This window comes from Lipophrys pholis, assembly GCF_963383615.2.
Source record: "Lipophrys pholis genome assembly, chromosome: 22".
NCBI lineage: Eukaryota > Metazoa > Chordata > Actinopteri > Blenniiformes > Blenniidae > Lipophrys > Lipophrys pholis.
The window spans coordinates 8523170-8544057 of record NC_137644.1 but is presented as its reverse complement, the minus strand read 5'-3'; the positions used below and the strand labels follow the sequence as shown (position 1 = coordinate 8544057).

The 20888-nt window shown below is 43.2% G+C and overlaps 1 protein-coding gene across 1 annotated transcript in view; it reads left to right on the top strand.

Moving 5' to 3' along the window:
* Window positions 1–731: 731 nt before the first annotated feature.
* The window catches only part of LOC308127196 (membrane-associated guanylate kinase, WW and PDZ domain-containing protein 2-like), a 70324-nt gene continuing 50167 nt past the window's right edge, over window positions 732–20888 (top strand). Inside the window, exon 1 of the mRNA XM_080492067.1 lies at window positions 732–1363. Coding sequence (XP_080348193.1) covers window positions 1063–1363 — 301 coding nt within the window. The 5' untranslated portion in view covers window positions 732–1062. The remainder of the gene's footprint in view (window positions 1364–20888) is intronic.

The following is a 20888-nucleotide window of genomic DNA, read 5'->3' as shown; positions in this document are numbered from 1 at the left end:
TTTCTTGACACACGTGATCTCATTTATTGAGGCTCATGGCAGCTTCTGTAGCATTAATTCAAAAATATTTAAACATGAAGAAATACATTAGTTCAGTGAACGTTTGAAAATAAGTAACAGAGCTTACTATTTACTTACATAAAACTTGCACTATTTAGTGGCCTTAAATGTGCCTTAAAGTGGAACAATTATAAATAAATGATATATTTTTATATTCCTTTGAAGGTTAATTCCTGTTTTTATTTCATTCCTCGTTGCTGTTTTTGTTTTATGTTCCCTGGTTTATTGTTATTGATGCCTTTGTTCTTCAAATCCCCCCTAAATTTAGTTTTTGAATGTGCTGTATATATTAGTTTATTATTATTTTATAGATACATTTTGAGTAAAATAAGGACTGTACAGTAGTATTTCTATGTGGTTGCCAGAAGAATCATTATTTGAAGGCAAAATAATAAATACATGTTCTGTTGTTCCCCTTCATGCATTATTCCAAACTTCATGCCTTTTCCCAGGCACGGATTTTTTTTATCTATATAAAGAAAGGAACTTTTGATATAATTGTAGTTCTTTCTGTCTTTATGGGTGATTCAGATACGAATGCTACTGTGAACTTGTAATTATTGCTTCCGTTGAAATCTATCTGTGAAATTGGTCCGAAGCGCGTCGCGTGCGCCTTTTTACGCACGCGTCAGTTCCCATGTTTGGGACGGCCCTTGAAGGCAGCACAAGTTGGGCAGCTCTCAGTTTCTTGCAAAGGCAGACTGATGATCCAGCTGCTGAGCTGTGGGAGAGTCCGCTGACATGGATACGAGCGGCTTTTCCCACTGAAACGTTTGGACGCGTTTACGTTGTTGCGCGGCGGTCGGGACGCGTTCACTTCCACTGGAGAGAGAGACGCAGAAAACTTCTTCTCCCGCGGCCGCACTCATGTGATTTTCTTTCTCTCTCTCTCTCTCTCTCTCTCTCTCTCTCTCTCTCTCCCCACCACCACCACTCTCTCTCTCTCTCTCTCTCTCTCTCTCTCTCTCTCTCTCTCTCTCTCTCTCTCTCTTCGGTGGAGCCATGTCCAGGAGCCTGAAGAAGAGGAAGAACCACTGGACGAACAAAGTCCACGAGAGCGTCCTGTGCAGGGACGAGGAGGGGGGGCCGGGGCTGGAGCTGAAGGGCGGCGCGGAGAATGGACAGTTCCCGGTGGTCGGGGAGCTTCTCCCGGGCACGGCGCTGTGCCACAGCGGCAAACTGTGCCCGGATGAACTCCTGCTGGAAGTCAACGACACCCCCGTGGCCGGACTCACCACCAGGGACGTGCACGCTGTGGTCAAACACAGCAAAGACCCCGTCAGACTCAAGTGTGTCAAACAAGGTCAGTTGGTTTTTTTTTTTTCTTTTCTCCCTCTTTTAAGCGCTCGCGCAAACTTTTGCGCAATTCTGTGCGGATTTTCCCAAAACCGTTACCTTTTAATTGTTTTGACAGCTCTGCTATTACACCCGACCCCTCTCTGATCTCTTAAAAACATGTCACTTTCCTTGCACTATTTTCCGTTCCATGTCTGTTGTATCTGTAAATAACTTCCCCTTCTACAGTTGTTTGATGTTTTTTCTGGTGTTGGCAGCATCCTGCTGTTGTGTTTGGCACCCAGTGCAAGGGGGTGTGTTACAATCACAATAACAAATCAAGTGTTACTCATAATTCAAGTATTCACTTCAAAGTGTTGCTTGCAGCATCCATGCAAATTTATGTTATTTGGAAATTGTAGAATACAGACACAGACGTTCAAATCAAGATGGATGTTATTATTGGGGGAAGAAAAGTGTATGAATATAAGTTTCTGGGTGTGATACAGGACCACTAAATCTGCTGGAAATTACATACAAGTCATATTCAGTCAGCGATGGCGAGGAGTGTAGCAGTTTTAGGGGGAAATGGAGAAATACCAGAGCAGGAATCATTATTTATTATTTACTGTTCACGCATTTTGCTGTATGGGAGCTACTTTGTGGATGTCTGGCTGTGTTTTATCACAAAAAAAGGCCATCAGGCTTGTGCATAATAATAACTTTATTTGTGTAGCGCTTTTCTAGACATAGTTACAAAGTGCTTTTACATTGCTTAATGTAAGAAATGCATAGTGTGGTGTTACACAAATACTTTAAATTGGAATTTGGACCAAATTTAAAACGGTTCTAATTATGTTTAAGGAAGAAATCATTTGCTTCTGGGTTATTATTCAGAAAATGTTTCGTTTTTTTAACAGGGAAGCGAGGACAATTACACTTGAAGCTTTGTGTGGGTACAACTGTTAAAAGTATGCGTGTTCCAGTTTGTGGGGTAGAACTGTGGTGCTACTATTAAAGCATTTCAAAAAGAAGTATAGGAGGGTCATTTAAAGAGGCTGTGCGGACGAGTATCGGTCGTATTTGTATCTTTATTTCAGTTAACTCATAACTGTGATTTCTTATATAGGTACTGTATGTTTGTTATGTATTTCTTATGTATGTTGGTTGTTCACACTATATGTATATTGTGTGAACGGGGTAGAAACTTCTTCCTGCTCCTTTTCGAGCATTGTTTTTTTATAAACACATATTTGCTCTCACGGTGTTTATGTTCGATTTAAACACATTCAAATCCATAACATCAATAAATAGATTAAATTCTTCTTTACTGTTTGGCAGACCCACTTCACCCGTCCAAATCATGCCCATGAATCCATAAACTAAGTAGCATTTAGATATAAACTGCATGTTTGGCAGATTAGCCACATTTAGGAGGAATATGCATTTGTGGGATGAGCAGCAGAACTGATGATGAGAAACGTGTCAAATCTTCTCCGTCAACTACAAACAGTTTGTCTTTACTGCTGATTCAATAAATGCAAAAGTTTAATCAACAAATTTAATCAAATTATTACTTGTGGTGTTTGTAGTTCTTGAGAGAGAGAGAGAGAGAGAGAGAGAGAGAGAGAGAGAGAGAGAGAGAGAGAGAGAGAGAGAGAGAGAGAGAGAGAGAGAGAGAGAGAGAGAGAGAGAGAGAGAGAGAGAGAGAGAGAGAGAGAGAGAGAGAGAGAGAGATCCACATCATTTATAGTATTTGTTTGATTATTTGTTTATTTATCATGATGTCAATAATAAAATTAACCAGTATTTTGTAGCCCTGCTGAGCTGGACGTCTTGCATGTGGCCGTTTTGAGCAACTCCATTAAACCAGAAGTTTCATGAAATAGTTACAGTGAAGCCGACAGCTTCAGCTCATGGAAACATGGAGTTTGTAGTTCAGTTGACGGAGTAATCAAATATGTGAATGTGTTGGTTAGTCGAGGCGCCGTATCAAAGAGGGGAGCATCATGAGCGACACAAAGCAGCTTTAGCAGAAATAAAAAAAAAAAAAAAAAACGATTGTCAAAAGTCTGGGAATATTTCATGCATTTATGGTTCAAGTTGTGATGAGTGGCTGATGGATTAAATTTGATCATCTTTACAGCTGAACCTGTCAAAGTTGGAGATATTTAGTTTATTGTTTGAGCTTACAGATTTGAAAGAATTCATCTAAATTAGCCACTGTTTCCATGTAATCCTGTTATTGTGGTCATGGGGGGCGGCACACACACACACACACACACACACACACACACACACACACACACACACACACACACACTCTCTCCTGGATGCCCGTCTTTGATCCGTGCAGCTCATGGCACTCGGTGTGTGGCGTTGGAGCCGGGACCAGAATCTGGAAGATCTCATTTTGGGCTGAAAAATCGTCTATAAGAAGCTTTGGATCAAAGTCTTAGAGTGTGTGTGTGTGTGTGTGTGTGTGTGTGTGTGTGTGTGTGTGTGTGTGTGTGTGTGTGTGTGTGTGAACATCACAACAGGGATTTATTCAAAAGGCAGCCGAGCCTATATCAAACTAATGCGTTACTTTTTCCACATGAAATATTTATGTCCTCCAGCGATCGCCCAAGTGATTGATATTCTCCGCGAGACTCGCTCGTGTTTGCTCGATCGCTTGTTTACAGTATCAAGTTGTTTTTTAAATGTGATTGATATGTACATTAAGTAAATATTATGGAGGGAGAAAGAAAAAAACAAAAAAAAAAAACCTTCTGCAGAACCCTCTCAGCTGCTTGCTCACGAAGATATCCTTCACTCCCTGCCAGAGGTGCATTAACTCCTGTAACCTGTCTGAATGGATTCTTTATTGAGGAGATAGTCGCCGGGCAGAGTTCAGTCCTGCTGTAAACAAATTCAAACGTGTGATTGAGTGAAATCTATCGTGGCGGTTAGCGTTCTTGTTCTTCAATACACTCAGAAGTTGGTCGTTCCTGGGTCGAAGCGACTGAGTCGTGGGGCTTTGTCGCGGGGAGTTTGCACGTTCTTCCTGCGGCCGCAGAGCCGTTGCTCCGCTGCTCTGGTTCCCGCTCACTGCTCAGACGTGAGAGATTATGTGTCTCAGGAATTTTAAGCAGCTCTGTATACTGTAATGCTTATTTTTTTGTTTGAAATTTTGACTGAAACTTTTCACGACTTTGCATAAAATGCACTAAATGTCGTCATTTTCTGAAAAAGAAACAAATTTGTCGTCACTAAGCGATCTGTCTTATTTTCTATTGTATTTTTGAAGTCGGGCTTTAATGAAACAAAAGTATGTTTTACCCGGTTAATCGATGGAATATTCGATAGAATACTGGATTATTAAAATATTCGAGAGCTGCAGCCCGAGGACACTGTGAACATCGCAGCTCTTTTCTTTGTCGTTTTGGTCCACTCAGTGTCGGTGACGGTGCAGGAGATGTACGCTTCATCGGAGAAACGCTGTCCGATTATTGATAATTGGGCCGCGGTGGTATAGAGGTTGACTTGGGATCAGCAGGTCGCAGGTTTGAATCCCACAGGCTGACAGATCACCACTGTGGGTCCCTGAGCATGACCCCTGACATCAGCTCCCCGGAGAGCCGTAATCTGGCTGGTTTCTTTTCTGATCTTGCGTTTGGCTGTTCAGTGTCCCATCTGTCCAACGTGTTGGGGAGTTCTCGGGCGGAAGACTGAACCTGAAATATCCTGAAACCTGAAAAAAGTATGGATGGGAATCGAAAACTGGTTCTTGTTGAGATTCAATTCCTTGGACTCGCAAACGATTCCCTTATTGGCTCCAGTGGGTGCGACTGACGGCACATGGCACATAGCAGGAAACACGGCGCCCTCGCAACAGGACAACTTGCAATGCATGAAAACATGAACGGGAGGAAATCCGATCAGCATGCAGGAACATATCCACACGCGGCAGCGATAAGTTTGAAGGAATGTCGCGTTTTGGATCCGCTCTCCTTGAACTTCTCTCTACGAGTTGAGGGCGCTAACCACCACTCCACCTTGTGGCGCCGCCAAACGTATTCTCAGTAAATCAAGTCACGTTCTGTGGACCGCACAGCAGCGCAGTGGTTTGCAACTCTTGCCTCGCACCGTCTATATCCGCCTCAGTCGTTAAGTCTTCTCTGGACACAATCCGGAACACATTCATTTGATCTGTTCCTCTATGTCGGTTCCAACGTCCAAACCCCACACACATTTTTGACAAAGACAGTAAAGGATGTTGTAAATTTTCTCTTAAAAATAACAAACATTTCTATGATCATCCAATTTTCTGAGCTCGCTTGTGTTTATTTGGACGTACTCACTTTTAGCAATGACTTAGTTTGCTCTGGAATGACATCACCATGAAGCCACTGAACTCTTAAAACATGTCGCTTTTGATTGAAAACGCAAAACTTCTCATTGCAAACGTCGCTCGGAGCCACCAAAAGCTCGACTTTTTAAAAACGGCCTCCTCGGTGCCACTTTTTAGTAGTTCTTGGTAGTTTTGCTCAGAACGGCAGTCCAACGTCATCCTCTGTCCATACAAACGTCCATGCACTTGCCAAGTATGAAAAAAACGAAGCATTTTTCACTCGAAACGTCGCGTAAGCACGGCCTTGTTTTACAATCTGTTCCCGCCGCTTCATGAAAGCGTCGGCGTCAACATGTGTCACTCTTCACAACAGCTCAATGAAATTTAGAATTTAGAAACATTTGTCCAAATGTAAAAAGGAGAATGACGTTCCCACACCTGGATAGTGAGGCGTCGTCAGCAGGACTGTGGCCTCTAACTCAGAATACAAAGTGAGAGTGTTTTCTTCCAAATTCCTAACTTGTTAGGAAATTAGTTGTTTTTTTTTACCCACTTCTGTCTCAGATGCTCAGCATGTTTCACGAAATGTAATCGCTTCCTAATTCTTTGCACACTGTCTTGGAAAGTTTTCTGTGTCCGAGGTCGCTGCAGAAAGCGTTTCAGCTTGAATAAAGAATCCGCCGACATAACTTTCTATTTTCTTTTTCTTTTTCTTTTTAACGTTGTTTTATAAGCAGGGCTCTGTCAGTCCTCTGCCTCATCTTTTTTCTCCGCAGATTTTTAGATGGTTGAAGAAGCATTTTTGGAAAAATAATGGGTATTGTTGGGATTGGTTGAGTGGATAAATGCAAGGACAACGAGACTTCAAGGATTCAATTACCTAAGTAATGATAGGGTACTGGTATATTTTCCCCCCTGCTTCAGTGGTTAAGTGTAGGACGGGCTACAGTGTGTGTTAATGAAACTTTCGCCCACAGACGTTCTCGGCATGTGCCGATCCGGCGTTGAAATAATGTGTTCACCTGTGCATGACTTCAATCTGAGGAGGCTGCGCTCGCCTAAAGTTCAAGCTCCTGGTCGCTCCTTTTTAAAAAGAGGAAAAAACCTCAAGTCCACAAACTGCCTGGAATTAAACTTCAAGCCTCCATTGATACCGGGGTCACAGCGGAGCAGCTCCTTTCCCATGAAAGCGCCGTAAATTCCACTTTGTATTGCCCTCCTGCTGGGGAAGAGGGTCGCTGGCCAGCTTACATGCATGGTCGATCTCCAAAGGATGTTCATGGCCTTTCTAAATAATACATCAAGTTCTCCTCCGCAGTGGTCCGCTGCTTCACTAATGCCACAGCGTTCAAAACTGCTGTCCTCTCAGTCTTTCCCTCAAGAGAGAGAGAGAGACGCCGCCTCTGGATTTCCATTTGGATCCTCGCTGTGATTAGAGGCGAACTCCAGACATCCCGCTCCACACTTCCTGTGTTATCCACAACATGGATCACGTTTATGCATTCGGGCACTTCATTTCCTTGGCAGTGTAATATGGCTTTAATTTTTCATGTCATGTGGACTCCTTAGGCGCCGTCCCATGTTCCGCTTACATGCAGCCACATACAATATTCGGTCTTCTTTTACGAGTCTCCGAGGTGAGAATTAGATTAGTTTGCCGTCAGCAATCAGGTCTGTGTTGTTGGACATAATTAGAATCGCTGCAAGACACTAATGGGTATGTACGGGAACGTAGGGCACAATTACATCCTTACGTTATGGATTATGTAAGGACGGTGCTGAATGTGCATTATGGACCCCGGTAGATTCATTCCCGTTAAGTATAATGATGCATGATTTGGGAGCGGTGTAGCAATGAAGCTAAGATGATCACAAAGAGACGGGTTATTGGTTTTAGAAATCGTTGACGCCCGCTGTGAAGGACCGACACTCCGACAAAGTTAAAACTTTGAAACGTTCCCAATGAGGGGAAAAACCTAGAGTTGGGACAAAGGTGGCGATAATTAATGAAACGGTAGAAATGCTGAAAATAGCTATAAACATGCAAGCATGTAAGCTGGTTGTTTATATGGCATTTTTCCTTGTTTCCATGGAGACCGAGTATTTTCACCAAGTTCCACTCGCCGTTGTGAAAAAACACAATTACATATTTCTGCTTTCAACAGAAAACGCGGCGCTAACAGGGCCCGGGCTCATTCACCTTCACTCTGAAGGAGAAGTTTATTTCTTGTGCATGTGCATCGTGTCCCCCGAAGGCATCGCTGAGACTCCGCATCAAATGATCACACCCGCGCGTCTCCTGCAAGCCGATATCTAAAGGACTGACGTGGAGCGGAAGTTTGTCGTGGCATCAGCAACAGGAGCCAGACTTCACAAGCCTCGTTGCTCGCAGCTCAAACATGCAGCGCATTGTTGTGATTCGGCCCTCCGCCACTCCTGCCTGTAATATTTACAACCGAGTTCTGATAGCAGGAGCTCGACGTGTACACGCAGAGACGAGTACTGACAGCAGTACCTCGAGTCAAATAGATATATCGCCTGAGTTCAACCTTCAGATTCAGATTTCAGTGAGGAACCTGATCAGCCAGCAGACGAGTTTGGTGAAATCGATGTCAGACCGTGTTTACACGACACTTATTTCAATATAGAACCTTAGAGTTTTCTTGCGTTTGTGGTGGTTTTTATAGTCGATTGGCAGCTGGATCCTCCAATAAACTCCTGAATGATCTTCTATGCAGAAAGATCCAGCCTGAAACTGTTTTTCTTGGCTGATTCATCTCCAGCTTTAAACACTTCACACATGCACAAAGCATGACGACAAGTAAACGGGGCCGTTTGCTTTGCCGCTTCTTTTCAAAATGGTAAATAAAACACAAGTGTTTCTTTTCTTTTCTTTTTTCTTTCTTTTCTTTTGGAGCATTTCAAATCCATTATCGCTTCCTCTGCTTCCACCTTCGTTGATTTGCATGAAGAATAAACTGACTGTGAGTCGTTTTCCTGCAAACGCGTCAAGATCAGTTTAGCTTTGGGGCCCGTTCTCACACACACACACACACACACACACACACACACACACACACACACACCCAGATGAGTTTCCTATTTGAGGATTAATGCTGCCTGCGATGGAGGCTGTCACTGCATCGTTCTCTGCCACTACCATGAGGAGCCCTTACTGTCTCTCGCTCTCTTAGTGTTAACTGGTGTTGGAGAAAAGTCATTACGCCGGGACGAAGGAGCCGGAGCACGCACCCCCCCCCCCCCCCCCCCCCAAAAAAAAAAAGAATGGCAGCCGGCGTGGAGGTACTGTTCCTCGTTTTAAAAGCTTCCCCAGGGATGGTGTTTGTGGGTCCAACGCGGAAGCCCATCACTTTAGTTCTGGTGGAAATATTCCGGCCGGGATGGATTGCCTTGAAATTGAATTTGGCATTAATTGTACCCAGAAGGTGGGAACTGACTTGACTTTGCAAAGACACATTTTCCAGGTCCAAAGTACATTTTTCGGGACGTTTATTTTCTTTAACCTTTACAGACTTTTTGGGTCAAAACGGCAAATGTTCTCTCTTTATTCCGAAAAAAAAACCCTCGTGTAATGGCAATGTAATGCTTTTAACCTGAAATCGGATTACTTTTCAAACTGCCACAAACTATTGGTACAAAGTGGAAAGCATAGCATTGTTCAAGATGTTCTTGTATGTTTGTTTTCTCAACAATAGCAGTGCGTTTAAAAATGTGAGTACATATACATTGGAAACATTACATGTTATATTCTAAACCAAAGCATTAAAAATAATTTAGAATGTTTTTGAAATTACCTGACAGAAAATGAAGAAAAACTCAGAGTTACAGTATAGACTGAAACAGTTTTAGGATTTTGCCTTTGGTTAATCCCTAGACTAGGGATCAGTCGTCTAATTACTGTTTCTGAGCACTGCTTCTGTGTTGCATGGAGTCCACCGGTGAACAGGTATTCCAGTCATTCCACTCCAGAATTCATCTGCATTTCTTAGTTTTAGTATTCTTGTAATAAACATTAAAATGATTAAATATTAGATATTTTTATGAATTACTAATAACATTACTAATAAAAATTACAATAAGAACAATTTTACATTCATGTCGTGGCTTTTGTATTCATGGTGTGGTTACTGTATTTGTGCCACATACAAATCATATTACCACATAGAGTGAAAGAAAACCAGACCAGACATTCATAGAGTTCAGTTGGTGAGTTAATTCATTAATTCTGTGGGGGGAAGAAAAAAACTGCTTTCATTGAGGATGAAGCCAGAACATTTTGTTCAGACATCGTTCGGATTAAAGCGTTGATTTGATAGCGGGTAAAAAAGAAGTGTCGAAAAAATGACCTCCAATGCTTTAAGATGGAAAGCAACAACCATTTGAATGGATCGAAGAGCAGCAGGAATGGAAACGAGTCAATGATCAGCTCCAGGGAGAGCTGAGATTGTCTGAAGTTACTTGTGAGTACTCAGACAATTAGTTGATGCTAATCTATTGGCAAGAAGCTCCCAAAGAACCACTGTTAAAAAAAAAAGAAAAAAGATGACTGGCCTAAAGAGAAACTGAGAACCATTTTGTAGACTGATGTAGACAGAATTTAAGCCACAGTCCACTTAAGACAGTAAAGCACGGTGGTGGCAGCATCATGATATTGTAATGTGTGTGTCAGGCCTATTTATCAGATACCGGGGATCAGGGATCAGTTTGAATATATCAAAATACTTGAAGAGGCCATATTTCCTTACCCTGAAAAGGAGAGTTTCTTGAGATGGCTGTTAAAACAAGAAAATCTCTAACTAAATTAAAGTTATGGAGGAAACCGGAGAAAACTTGTTGGGTGACATCAAAACTGCTGTTTCTGGTGGAATAATAGTTCATATTTTACTATCTATTACTCTTTAATTCTTATTTTTTAATGTGTTTGAGCTGCCGTAAAAACTGAAAGCCTCCAAGTGGGTTTAAAATAGTGTCATCTTAAAAATTCTTACACTAATGCAAACGCACCAAACACAACCGTAAATACTACAACACCTTGTCACATGCTCATTTATACCACCACTGAATCAATACAACACACTAATCGTCTCACATCTGATCATAGTACTTCATATGCAATGGTACGCAATGGGTATTTGCTGCATACCTTCAAACAATTTGTTGTGTAGGATGAAATGATTCATGTATTATGAGCCGATGTCAGCTGGTGCTGAAAGTTCAGGGCGGCTCGCTGCACGACGAAAGAGATTTTCAGAGTCTTGAGTGTAAAAATCCAAACAAAGAGACATTTCATAACCCGTCACCGTGCGGCTTATTCAGTGCGGCTCATGGGAAACCCAGTATGTTATGACACTATCAAGGCAGTGGCGCGTGCCGAGATAATGGAATGACTGACGTGAGCGATGATGAGTTTGGACTTCGTCACTGGTCTGCTGGGGCTTTGAGAGATGGAGACGGGGCGGTCGGTGGGAAGTTGTGTTGAGTCGGAGAGATGCTCTGTTGTTTGGAGAGCGGTAATGATTCTCATGCTGCCGGTCTCATCCGTCTTCTTGTCAGGGTCCCATTGAGAGTGTAAAGTTTCACCAGCAAGTGCAACACAGACAGTGTGATACACACGCATGCTTAAAGAGCTGCTGCTACTTTGGTGTGTGTGTGTGTGTGTGTGTGTGTGTGTGTGTGTGTGTGTGTGTGTGTGTGTGTGTGTGTGTGTGTGTGTGTGTGTGTGTGTGTGTGTGTGTGTGTGTGTGTGTGTGTGTGTGTGTGTGTGTGTGTGTGTGTGTGTGTGTGTGTGTGTGTGTGTGTGTGTGTGTGTGTGTGTGTGTGTGTGTCTTTGCGCATCCCTGGGGCCTTTGCACCACTTTCCACATCCTGTCCAATCATGCTTGACAGTGGTTTGGTGGAGAGATCCTGTTGTCGTTGCCTCTGTTACACTCTCTGACTGCCAGGCTCACCTCTGGGGACAGGTAATGATAAGGCACACACACACACACACACACACACACACACACTGGCTTTCCCTCCTTGTCAACATCAACCATCTGCTCGAGCATTCCGAGTACATAAACTGTGGGAAGGCTCCCACTTCTCTATGTGTACTGTATAAGTGTGATTTTCAAACCTGAATACCAAACTACAGACTTGTGTGTGTGTCAGTACGTGTCTCTGTGGGATTGGATTCCCATCTACTGGATGTATGATGGAATGTGTGCACTTGGTGGTAAAAAGGGAATGCTTCCCATTGTCAGTGTTTTCTCTTTTTGAGATAATTGCTTTTAAACTGAGTCTTTCCAAAGGGTTGGTAGGGCGAGTCGTCTTTCATTCGGAATGTTGCAGGTTCCATTCCCTCTCTGTCCACGTGCGGAAATGTCCTTGAGCAAGACTGAACCTCAAATTGCTCCCAATCGATGAACTGAGCACCTTTGCACGGCAGCTGCCTCCATCGCTGTGTGAATGATTACGTGTGAATGGGTGAAGGTGATTAACAATGGAAAGCGCTTTGGAGACGGCTCAAGCTGTGGAAAAGTGCTATTTAACTAAAAACCATTTATCATTCCAAAAGTCAGGAATTTAAAGGACCACTTTGAAATCATGAAGTTTTCGAGGCCCACAAAACACCAAGATCTCAATCTGATTTAAATACAAGACTAAGACTCTTTTGACACAACGTTTCAAGTGAAAACGTGTTTTGCGTTTACATGGCAGCATTTTGAAAACTGTGACTGTTTACATAGGAATGCTGAAAACGATGCAGTGGTCCTGTAGGGCCACTAAAGGGTGCTGTCGGTTGTTTTTGTAATGAATCCACACACATACAGAGAGTAATACGCTATAAACATTAATTTTGGGAGTACACAAACATTGGTCCCAGGAGAATATGGAGTGGAAGTCACGACACTCCTTGTTATTGTCCGTCTCCTCATGCTCGTGCAGAAGAACAATTTACTACGACCGTGGCGCGCCTGTGCAGTAGCAGCGTTTCTGCCGTCTGCACGTCTATTTTCAAAAAGTTAAAAAGAGGAAGTTTTCCAATGACAATATGACCACAGTATGTAATAAAACCGCATTATCTTACATTTTTAGTAATGAATAGTCTGAATACATAATACATTTTGTGTAAAAAGTATTGCATACGATTGGGTATGACTACATTTTAATGTAGTGTATTGGAGAGAGTAGTAACCAACCAGAAATAATGTTTTCATTCATAAACATCAATATACATTGCAATAACTTTAGGTTTCTACCTTTATAGAATAATTACTACTGTCTCCACTCATTTTGAAAAGATCTGTTTGAGGTGAAGTACTCCAGATGGTACACCGTACTTCTCTCTGTCGTAAAGCTTTGATTTGATCTTTGAGATCTAAATGGAGAGTTGAACTTTCTGAACATCAGACACGCTTTCTCTCGTCTCAACGACTCCGTATTGAAGTGCCGAACACAGGAAGTGGGAGGAGGAGAACGTGTGTTTACCTGTGCAGAGAACTCGTGTGGCGGCTTGATTGTTGATTGATGATTTTGGCAATTCAACAATTAGCGAGGCTGTTTTTTTGTTTTTTTTTTACTTGAAGAGTGCCTGAATTTTAATGGCTTGTAGACAAAGCCGGTGCAAATCTTAGCGTGTTTACTCGAGAGCGAGCGCCCTGTTGGCTGACGTTGACGCTCGGGCTGTCAGCGATAGAATTCGAGGCTCTGCGGCGAGTGTGTAATTAATTTGCTCGTAGCGCGAGCGCACATATTTGCCATCAGTGGCACCTTGTTTTGGCACAAAGACTCGTTTGCAGTGAAAGCTCCCCCTGTGAAGTTTGTCGTGAAATCTTATCGACGCCTCTTTTGTATCAAATGCTTCTTTGCCACGTTTAACAACAAATGGCTGCTGTCGTCTTGCACGGGCTCATTTTCAGCCACTTCTTCGTCAAAAGCCACTGAGATTCACGAGGTAGAAACGTGCACAGCGCAGCATCTTTCCGTTCATCGATTGTGTGGTTGTGTGCCTCTGATGAATCACAAAGTGTTAAAGCATCGCTGTTGTGCAACTTGCAAAATTTTATAGATGTCCCCCTGGATATCATAGCATTTTTTTTTTTTTAAGGATGGAGATATTCATATTTCATGTTGGGAAAAGTTCATATTTCGACACCCTCCAACTGCCGGCGGTATGAATATAAATGTGCTCTAAATGGGATATTTTGGAGCGAAGGCATTGGGGAGGGTGAAATTGGCTGACCTGCTCACAGAGGAGGAGGGAATATTAAGCAAACTCCTCAGCCCACACGAGCCGGTGCTGATTCACCCAAAAAAGTGGAGCGAGCGATCAATACGAAGCGATTAAAGCGTCTCGGGGAGCCTCGGTGGTCGGTGCGTCCTTGCCTGCCTATCTCTCGACGAAGATCGGACAATTTTGATGTTTGGGTGCCGCGCGAGTGGCTCTTTCTGTGAGGATTACGTCCGACCACGATGGATTTTATTTTAAAAGCGTAATCAGTGGTTTACAATGGAGGAACAACACCACGGGATCCTGTTAGGTCTCCGTAGTTACTGTTGCTATGGCCGCCAGTCCATCACGGCGCATGCTGCTCTCCTCATTCAGTTGCTGCTTCATCCTTCAATATTAATGAGAACTTTCTGAATCACTTAGATGTTGATATTTTCTGTCTCTTTTTGGTTTTCATTTCAACCAGACCATAGTGTACAGTCTTTTTTTTGTATGTCTGTATGTCGGACGTTTCAAGAAGCACAGCAGATGACCTTTTTTATAGATTTATTTTGCGCTTTGCCACTTCTTGTGTGTTGCCACCAACTATGATGTAATTCTAAGGTGAAGATGTAAAGTACAATGTTGTAGTCGCCTCACAGCGAGGAGGTCATGAGATCCAATCAGGGTCTTTTTTTTTTTTTTGGTGTGGAGTTTCCATGTTGTCCCTGTGTGTGCGTGGATTTTCTCCCACAGTCCAAAGACATGTAAGATTAATCGGTGAGCTCAAAATTCAATTCAAGTTTATTTATATGGCACCAAATACGACGCAGTCATATCTAGGAGAAAAAACCCAACAAGACTGTGGAAAGAAAAGGAATGAAAATTCATGATAACGCTAAATTCGCAAGAGATTATGTGGTGCTAATTGGCAGGATCTGCGAGATGTGGTACAACTTGTTTGGAGTGTCATGGAGTTTGAGAACGGGTAAATCTAGCAAAATCTGGTCACCAATGAAACCAGTGTTTTTGCATTATGATATAGAAAGTAAAATGTATATATTTGAACTCCTGTCCAGAACGAAAACCTGGTTTACCTGAGCTTCTAGTAATACAACGAAGTGAACCGCTGTTCCTTCCACGTCTGCGTCACACACTTGCCTGCATGCTTGAGATATAATTAAACCGTGTGAAGAACAGCGGTGCACATCGATCTGATAATAATACTCATTAAGAAAGTCATTCATGAACTGTCCACAGCTAATCAGATCGACTTCTGCTCCTGGATGTTCATGCTGTTCATCGTGGAGCGACTGTTGTACAACAAGTTATTACCACAAAAAGTGGTATTTCCAACAGGCATGCCAGCACAAGGTCTTCTCTTTCAGCCTTTTTATTCATGTTTTTCCCGATTCTGGAACGATGACAAACACGTAAAGTCTCCTGATGCTCGATGCGAGAGAGGAACCTTGCTTCAGTGCACCACCTGTGGTTCTGCCCCACATAATAATGACTTAACCAACAGAGAAGGTCAAACATCATCATGGAAACGAGCGTGGATCACTAAGCAGCTTCATTGTGTTATTTTTAACACGCATGATGAATCTGTCAGATTAATCCACACATGCCACAGTTTTATTGTATGTGTACCAGAATACTGCGTGCATGGGAGAACACTGATTCTATGTATTTGCTGAATTAGAGGAAGATTGATTCATGGCTGAACCAAAGACTTAATAACTGCAGGACTTGTATGTGTATTTCTTTAATTTCTTTGTAAAGCACTGAACATTGACTTGTGCCTATCTGGTGCTATTTAGATCACTTTGCCTTGCCTCTGCACACGTGTACTGTACGTGTGGTTTCATCACAAAACACTCAGCAGCACCCGCTAGTGGCCCAGCTACGTAGTTTTCATTGTTCCCATCATTGCCGTGTAAGCTGACGTTGCTTCATCGTTCACCTGAAGCGTTGTCGTGTAAACGACTTGGTGTGTATGTCCAGCATCATTTGCCGCTCGCACAATCAAGGAGAGAATGGCTACCTGATGCATCGATCGGACTGGAGGACGGGCTACATGCGAGACTCGCGGTCCAGAACCCGCAGAGCAGCAGTTTGTGACAGCGCGGAGAGTTTGCAATTCAACAGTAAACAAGACATTGATTCGCCGCTCGGTGGAATAGATTCCGCAAGGAACCACTAGACACATTGTCCATTCAATAACTGTCTCTGCACAGTACACAACAAGTCTGTGCACTGACCACATCTGTCTTACTCCGATGATTTGTGAATTTAGGCAAGAGATGCGTAAAAATACAATAAAAAAATAAAAATAAAAAAAAAGGTCCTGTCAAGCCTCATGCTCTCAGGCCTTCGGCTTCCCTTTAGCCCGTGTCGGTCTAGCCTGGAGCGAGGTTGCCTCCAGCTGCTTTCAGTCGGCTCACATCATCACTCCTGGGAGTTTTTTATTTTTTTCCTTTTTCCCATATGCAACACTATATCTCACTCCCGCTTTTCCACCTTCTACCCCCTCCCAGTTACAAACTGGCTTTGTTCCGACCCGAGAGATGGGGCATTTAAATATGTGCAGGAGATGAAGAGGCTGGCCGCAGCCTGTCTGTCCCAGCGCTCGCGCACATTATTCATTCCCTCCTATCTGTCTTGCAGAGAGCAAGGGTCTGACTGAAAGACAGTTTGGCCGTGACACACACTCACACACCTGATGCATGGTGAATGTAAAGAAAGCGTTGCATTGTGGGGGGGGGCATCTGGTTTAATTTGGTTGACAGTGGCAGATTTTCCTTTTTTTTTTTTTGTATTTTCGAAGGACGCACTTTCAAAAGCTTGTGTTTCCTTTGCGGGCTGTTCGGGCTGAAGTACATTTACAGGATATGTCTTTGAATTTGTTCAGTTTTTAATCCAATTTAAACAAGAACAACCGCTTACGTTTTATTGCCTTCTTTTTCCTTTGAAAGAAAATTACCGCGTTCAAACTGTCAGCTGCTCAGAGTTTTTATTGACAGTTATTCAGTCTAATGTCTCGGTGCTCTCCGGAATAGAAGCATGGAACAAATAAACAAGAGATCTTGGAATCCATTTATGAACCAAAATGCTTTCTAAAGTTTGGACTCGTCTCAGGAGCCACCTCTGGCAGACAGAACAGCTGAACACACTTGTGGCTTTACAATGGAAATCAAATATTATTCTGAAAGTTCTCCCGACTCTTGTTGCACAAGTTCCCATCAATATGGGGCGCTACGGGTTTCTTTGCCATCACTCTTTTGTCCATTTCATCGCAAACCTCAAATCTTCTCTGGCCCTTTTTCCGCCAGCGCTCGTTTGGAGACGGAGCCCGACATGGCACCAGTTCTTTGTGTTTCCGACTCCAGGCTCTCCAAAGTGGTGCTTGGCGAGCACCGACTCTTTTCCTGGGCCCAGAGCGAAGCGCCGATACATCAGTGGCATTGGACAGGGTCACCGAGACCGCCGGACATGCCGAGCCGCCATATTTCAAGCTCCAGTTCTTCATTAATTTTTGAAGAAATTCGCAATGAAGGCAAAATGAAAGCAGCAGTGGACTGAGGCGGAGGCCCAGAGCGTCCTGGCACTGCGGTCTGCAACCGAGGTCCTAAAACAGTTGGAGCGAGCGTCTCGGATAAAGCATGTGTTGGAGGAAATACAGCGGGAGACGGCTGCAGCAGGATACCAGCGGAGCCACCACCAGTCCCGCCACTAGATTAGGACCTTAATAAAGATTAAAGAGCGTTGTTGGGTTTACGGTTATGGACAAAACAGTGTCTGGTCCCACAGTGTGGTCCAACGCTGTGGGAAGGTTGGGAGTATTCCAGAAAAGCAGGAACGCCCGGTGAAATTAGTAACTTCGGAGGATTGATCAAAGAACAGCTTTATTTTGAAAACCCATTTCTTGTGCAAAGGGTTTAAAATAATTTTTGGGAAAAATCTGACATGTGCAATGTTTTTCAGTTTGAGATAACCTTTCCCCCTTTAAACCCCTGGCAGATCACCCTTTGTTCACCTTTCTTCTTTTTGTTCTTATTCTTCCTCCATTGTTTTTTGCGTCATACTTTCTCACATCTTTCACCCAAGTCATTCCTTTGGTATTTATTTTCCTATTTTTTTTTCCTTCTTCCTCCTCCCTCATCTTTTCCTCCTTCTTTTCTTCTATCTTGACCATCGTCTTCTGCTTTCACCTCTGCTCCTTCTTCTCTTTCATCATCTCGTCCTTCTTGTCATCCTCCACCTTTTCATCAGTTGTGTCCATCATCTTGTTCTTCTCATTCGTCTTTTCATCCTGGTCATCCTTTTGGTTCTTTTTGTCCTTCTTCTCATCCTTCCACTTTTCTTCTTCTTCCTACCGTTCATTAATCTTGTCCTCCATCTTGTCTTCCTTGTCCTCTTTCCAGTTCTTGTTCTTCATCTCATCCATAATCTCCTGCTTACATTTCTTCCTGATCTTCTTTTCTTCCATCTCATTCTTCTTCCCGTCCTTGTTTCTCTCATCCTTTTCAACACCTGTCTTTGTGTTTTTAGTTCTTTCTCCTTCCTTTCACGCTTTGTCAACATTTTCTTGTCATTTGTTTTCGTTTTAAACTTGTCCTTCTGTTCATCCTATTGTCTTTTTGATCGTCTTCCTTCTGCTCATTTTTTTTGTGTTCTCCTTGTCCTCCTGTTCGCTTGTCTTTTCTGCCCTTCCTTGTCCTCTTCTCATCACTCTTCTCTCCCTCTGGCAGGCGCTCCAGACGTTTTGATGTGAAAAAAAATAATGAAAATCTCATTGTTTCGAGGGAAAAGACACACAGAACTTTCAATGGCATTAACTTGTCGGCCTTTTTGAAAGGGAGCCAAGACGTCCTTTATCCCGGCGGTTTTAAGCCGTTTTCCCAAACTGGTTTTCTGTCATTGTTGCGTCAAAGTGATTTGTTTGGTGTCGAATGGCGGCGGCACACGCATTCATCCATAAATCTCACATTTTGTAGCAGGGACGAGCTCTTTCACTTAGAGCAGATTGTTTAGTTAATGCGGGGGGTCCGTTGCAGAAAGATGGCGCTCTGGCCTGGGCGCCAACGCAGAAAGATCATCTGTTACTGTTCTGGCAGGCGGCTGGACGATTAATCCTTCAAATGTGTCGCCCTGGTACGGCAAGTCACACCCTCTTCTTCTAGATCTTACGCTCTGAACTTCCGACGGCTGCTTCAGACGTCCCAGGTCTCCGCGACATGAGAAAAGATGTGTTTAAGTGTCTGTTTTTCAACTTTTAAATAAGCGTGACATGGCATGACATGCTAAACATGTTGCTTGACTATCCACTTTTGCTTGTGTTGCATTCGAGTACATTCATCAGGCGCCAGCCCAACGTTTCTCAGCATTAATTGAATTGAATCACTTACTGTGTAATCATCTCTCGCTTGATCATTTTTTTTAATGCCTTCATACATTGATGAACTGTCATTTTTTTTGGCTGCAGCTTTGACATTTAAAAAAAAAAATGATTGCGATTCAATCACCTCAGACGGGGGTTCCAGTTCATTTTGTCGACTTTTAATCAACTGCAGTGGTGGCAGCAGTCATGAAAATGAAATTATTACTTTGGTAAGTCAATAAGAAAACTAAAAAAAAACAAGCTGTAGTTTCACTAAAAGCATTTAAATTGCATTTTTCCAATTAAAAAGAGGAATTCACTCAGTGTTTTGCTTTTAAATTAGAAACAAATGTAAACCATTCAGGATTTACAGTAGACTTTAAAGGTAGAATGTTCTTGTGGCGTCTTGCAAGGATGAAGTTGCAATATATTCATGATGATGGGGACAGTGGTCTCCAAGAGGATGGGGGTGGTGGCATCCTGGAGGAAATCCACTGTGGTGTCCTGGAGCAGTGGTTCCCGATGGTTTTCTTAAGTGATCCAAATGTTTACCGCTGTAAAGTGAGACGAGCCTCGTGATGTCATCAAACTTCTAAGGGGGGGCATCATGAAGAGCATCCAGTGTGAAAATTGTGCACAATCATCTCGCAAGGAAGGAACCGAGAGTTATTAAAGAAAATTATAAAATCTTTATCCTGATGATTTTCCTGTTTCTGAGCCAATAGGTAGTGTAATTAAAATAAAAAATGTATCAAACGTTGAAAGCCTCATCGCCCCCTTCATGTCAGTAAAATCTGGATGAATCTTTGGACTATTGGCTGTACAGAGCAGAGGACGTGCACGGTTTTAAATAACCCATGTCTTTTGGCTCCCTCTTTCTCTCCCAAGTGCCTTTTTTTAAAACATTGATTTTATGCTCCAAGAGCTCCGCACACACTGAAAATATCTTGTCCAAACTGTGCTCTCTGTTTCGCTCCATCCTCGCGGCTCTGTTGAGTCAGATGCTGCGAGTTTGCCATTTGAAGTCCAAAGCAAAACTCGGCTGTTGATTGAAAAAGTCGTGGCTCTCTAAGCGGCTGTGTGCAGAGATCTGTTCTCCACTGTATGTTAGTAAGTCCTGTCTCCATATTTCATGGAGGGGAAGAGGTGCATTTTACCGCTTGCGATGAAAAGAGAGGAGACTGCGGTGTGGATAGGTAGACACTCACTCATGCTCCCCCCCCCCCACAAGTTGTCATCACCGCGGGGCAGCCGAGCCACGCTGTGATGTTTTCCTCTTCTTTCTTTTTTTTTTTTAAACCACAGGGAGGTACGATGGGGACCAGGCAGCCGTCTGGCATCGCACCGTCCTCCTCTCCTCCAGTCTCTGCAGAATTATTCACCACAAGGTATGCAGTAATTAGAGCGAGGTCAGGGGAGTGTGTGGCCTCTATCCCTCCTGCTCCAGTGCAACACAGTTTGAGAAGTTGGCTGGCAAGTGCTGCCTGACTTCCTCCAGCAATTAGCCCCCCCCCCACACTCTAAAAAAGGAGACGTTGGTTCCTCACTCCTTTAAGTCCCGCCCTGCTGTTTGCACTTTACCTCCTCTTACAATCCCTTTTCTTTTCTTCAGCTCCCTCACCGCCCTC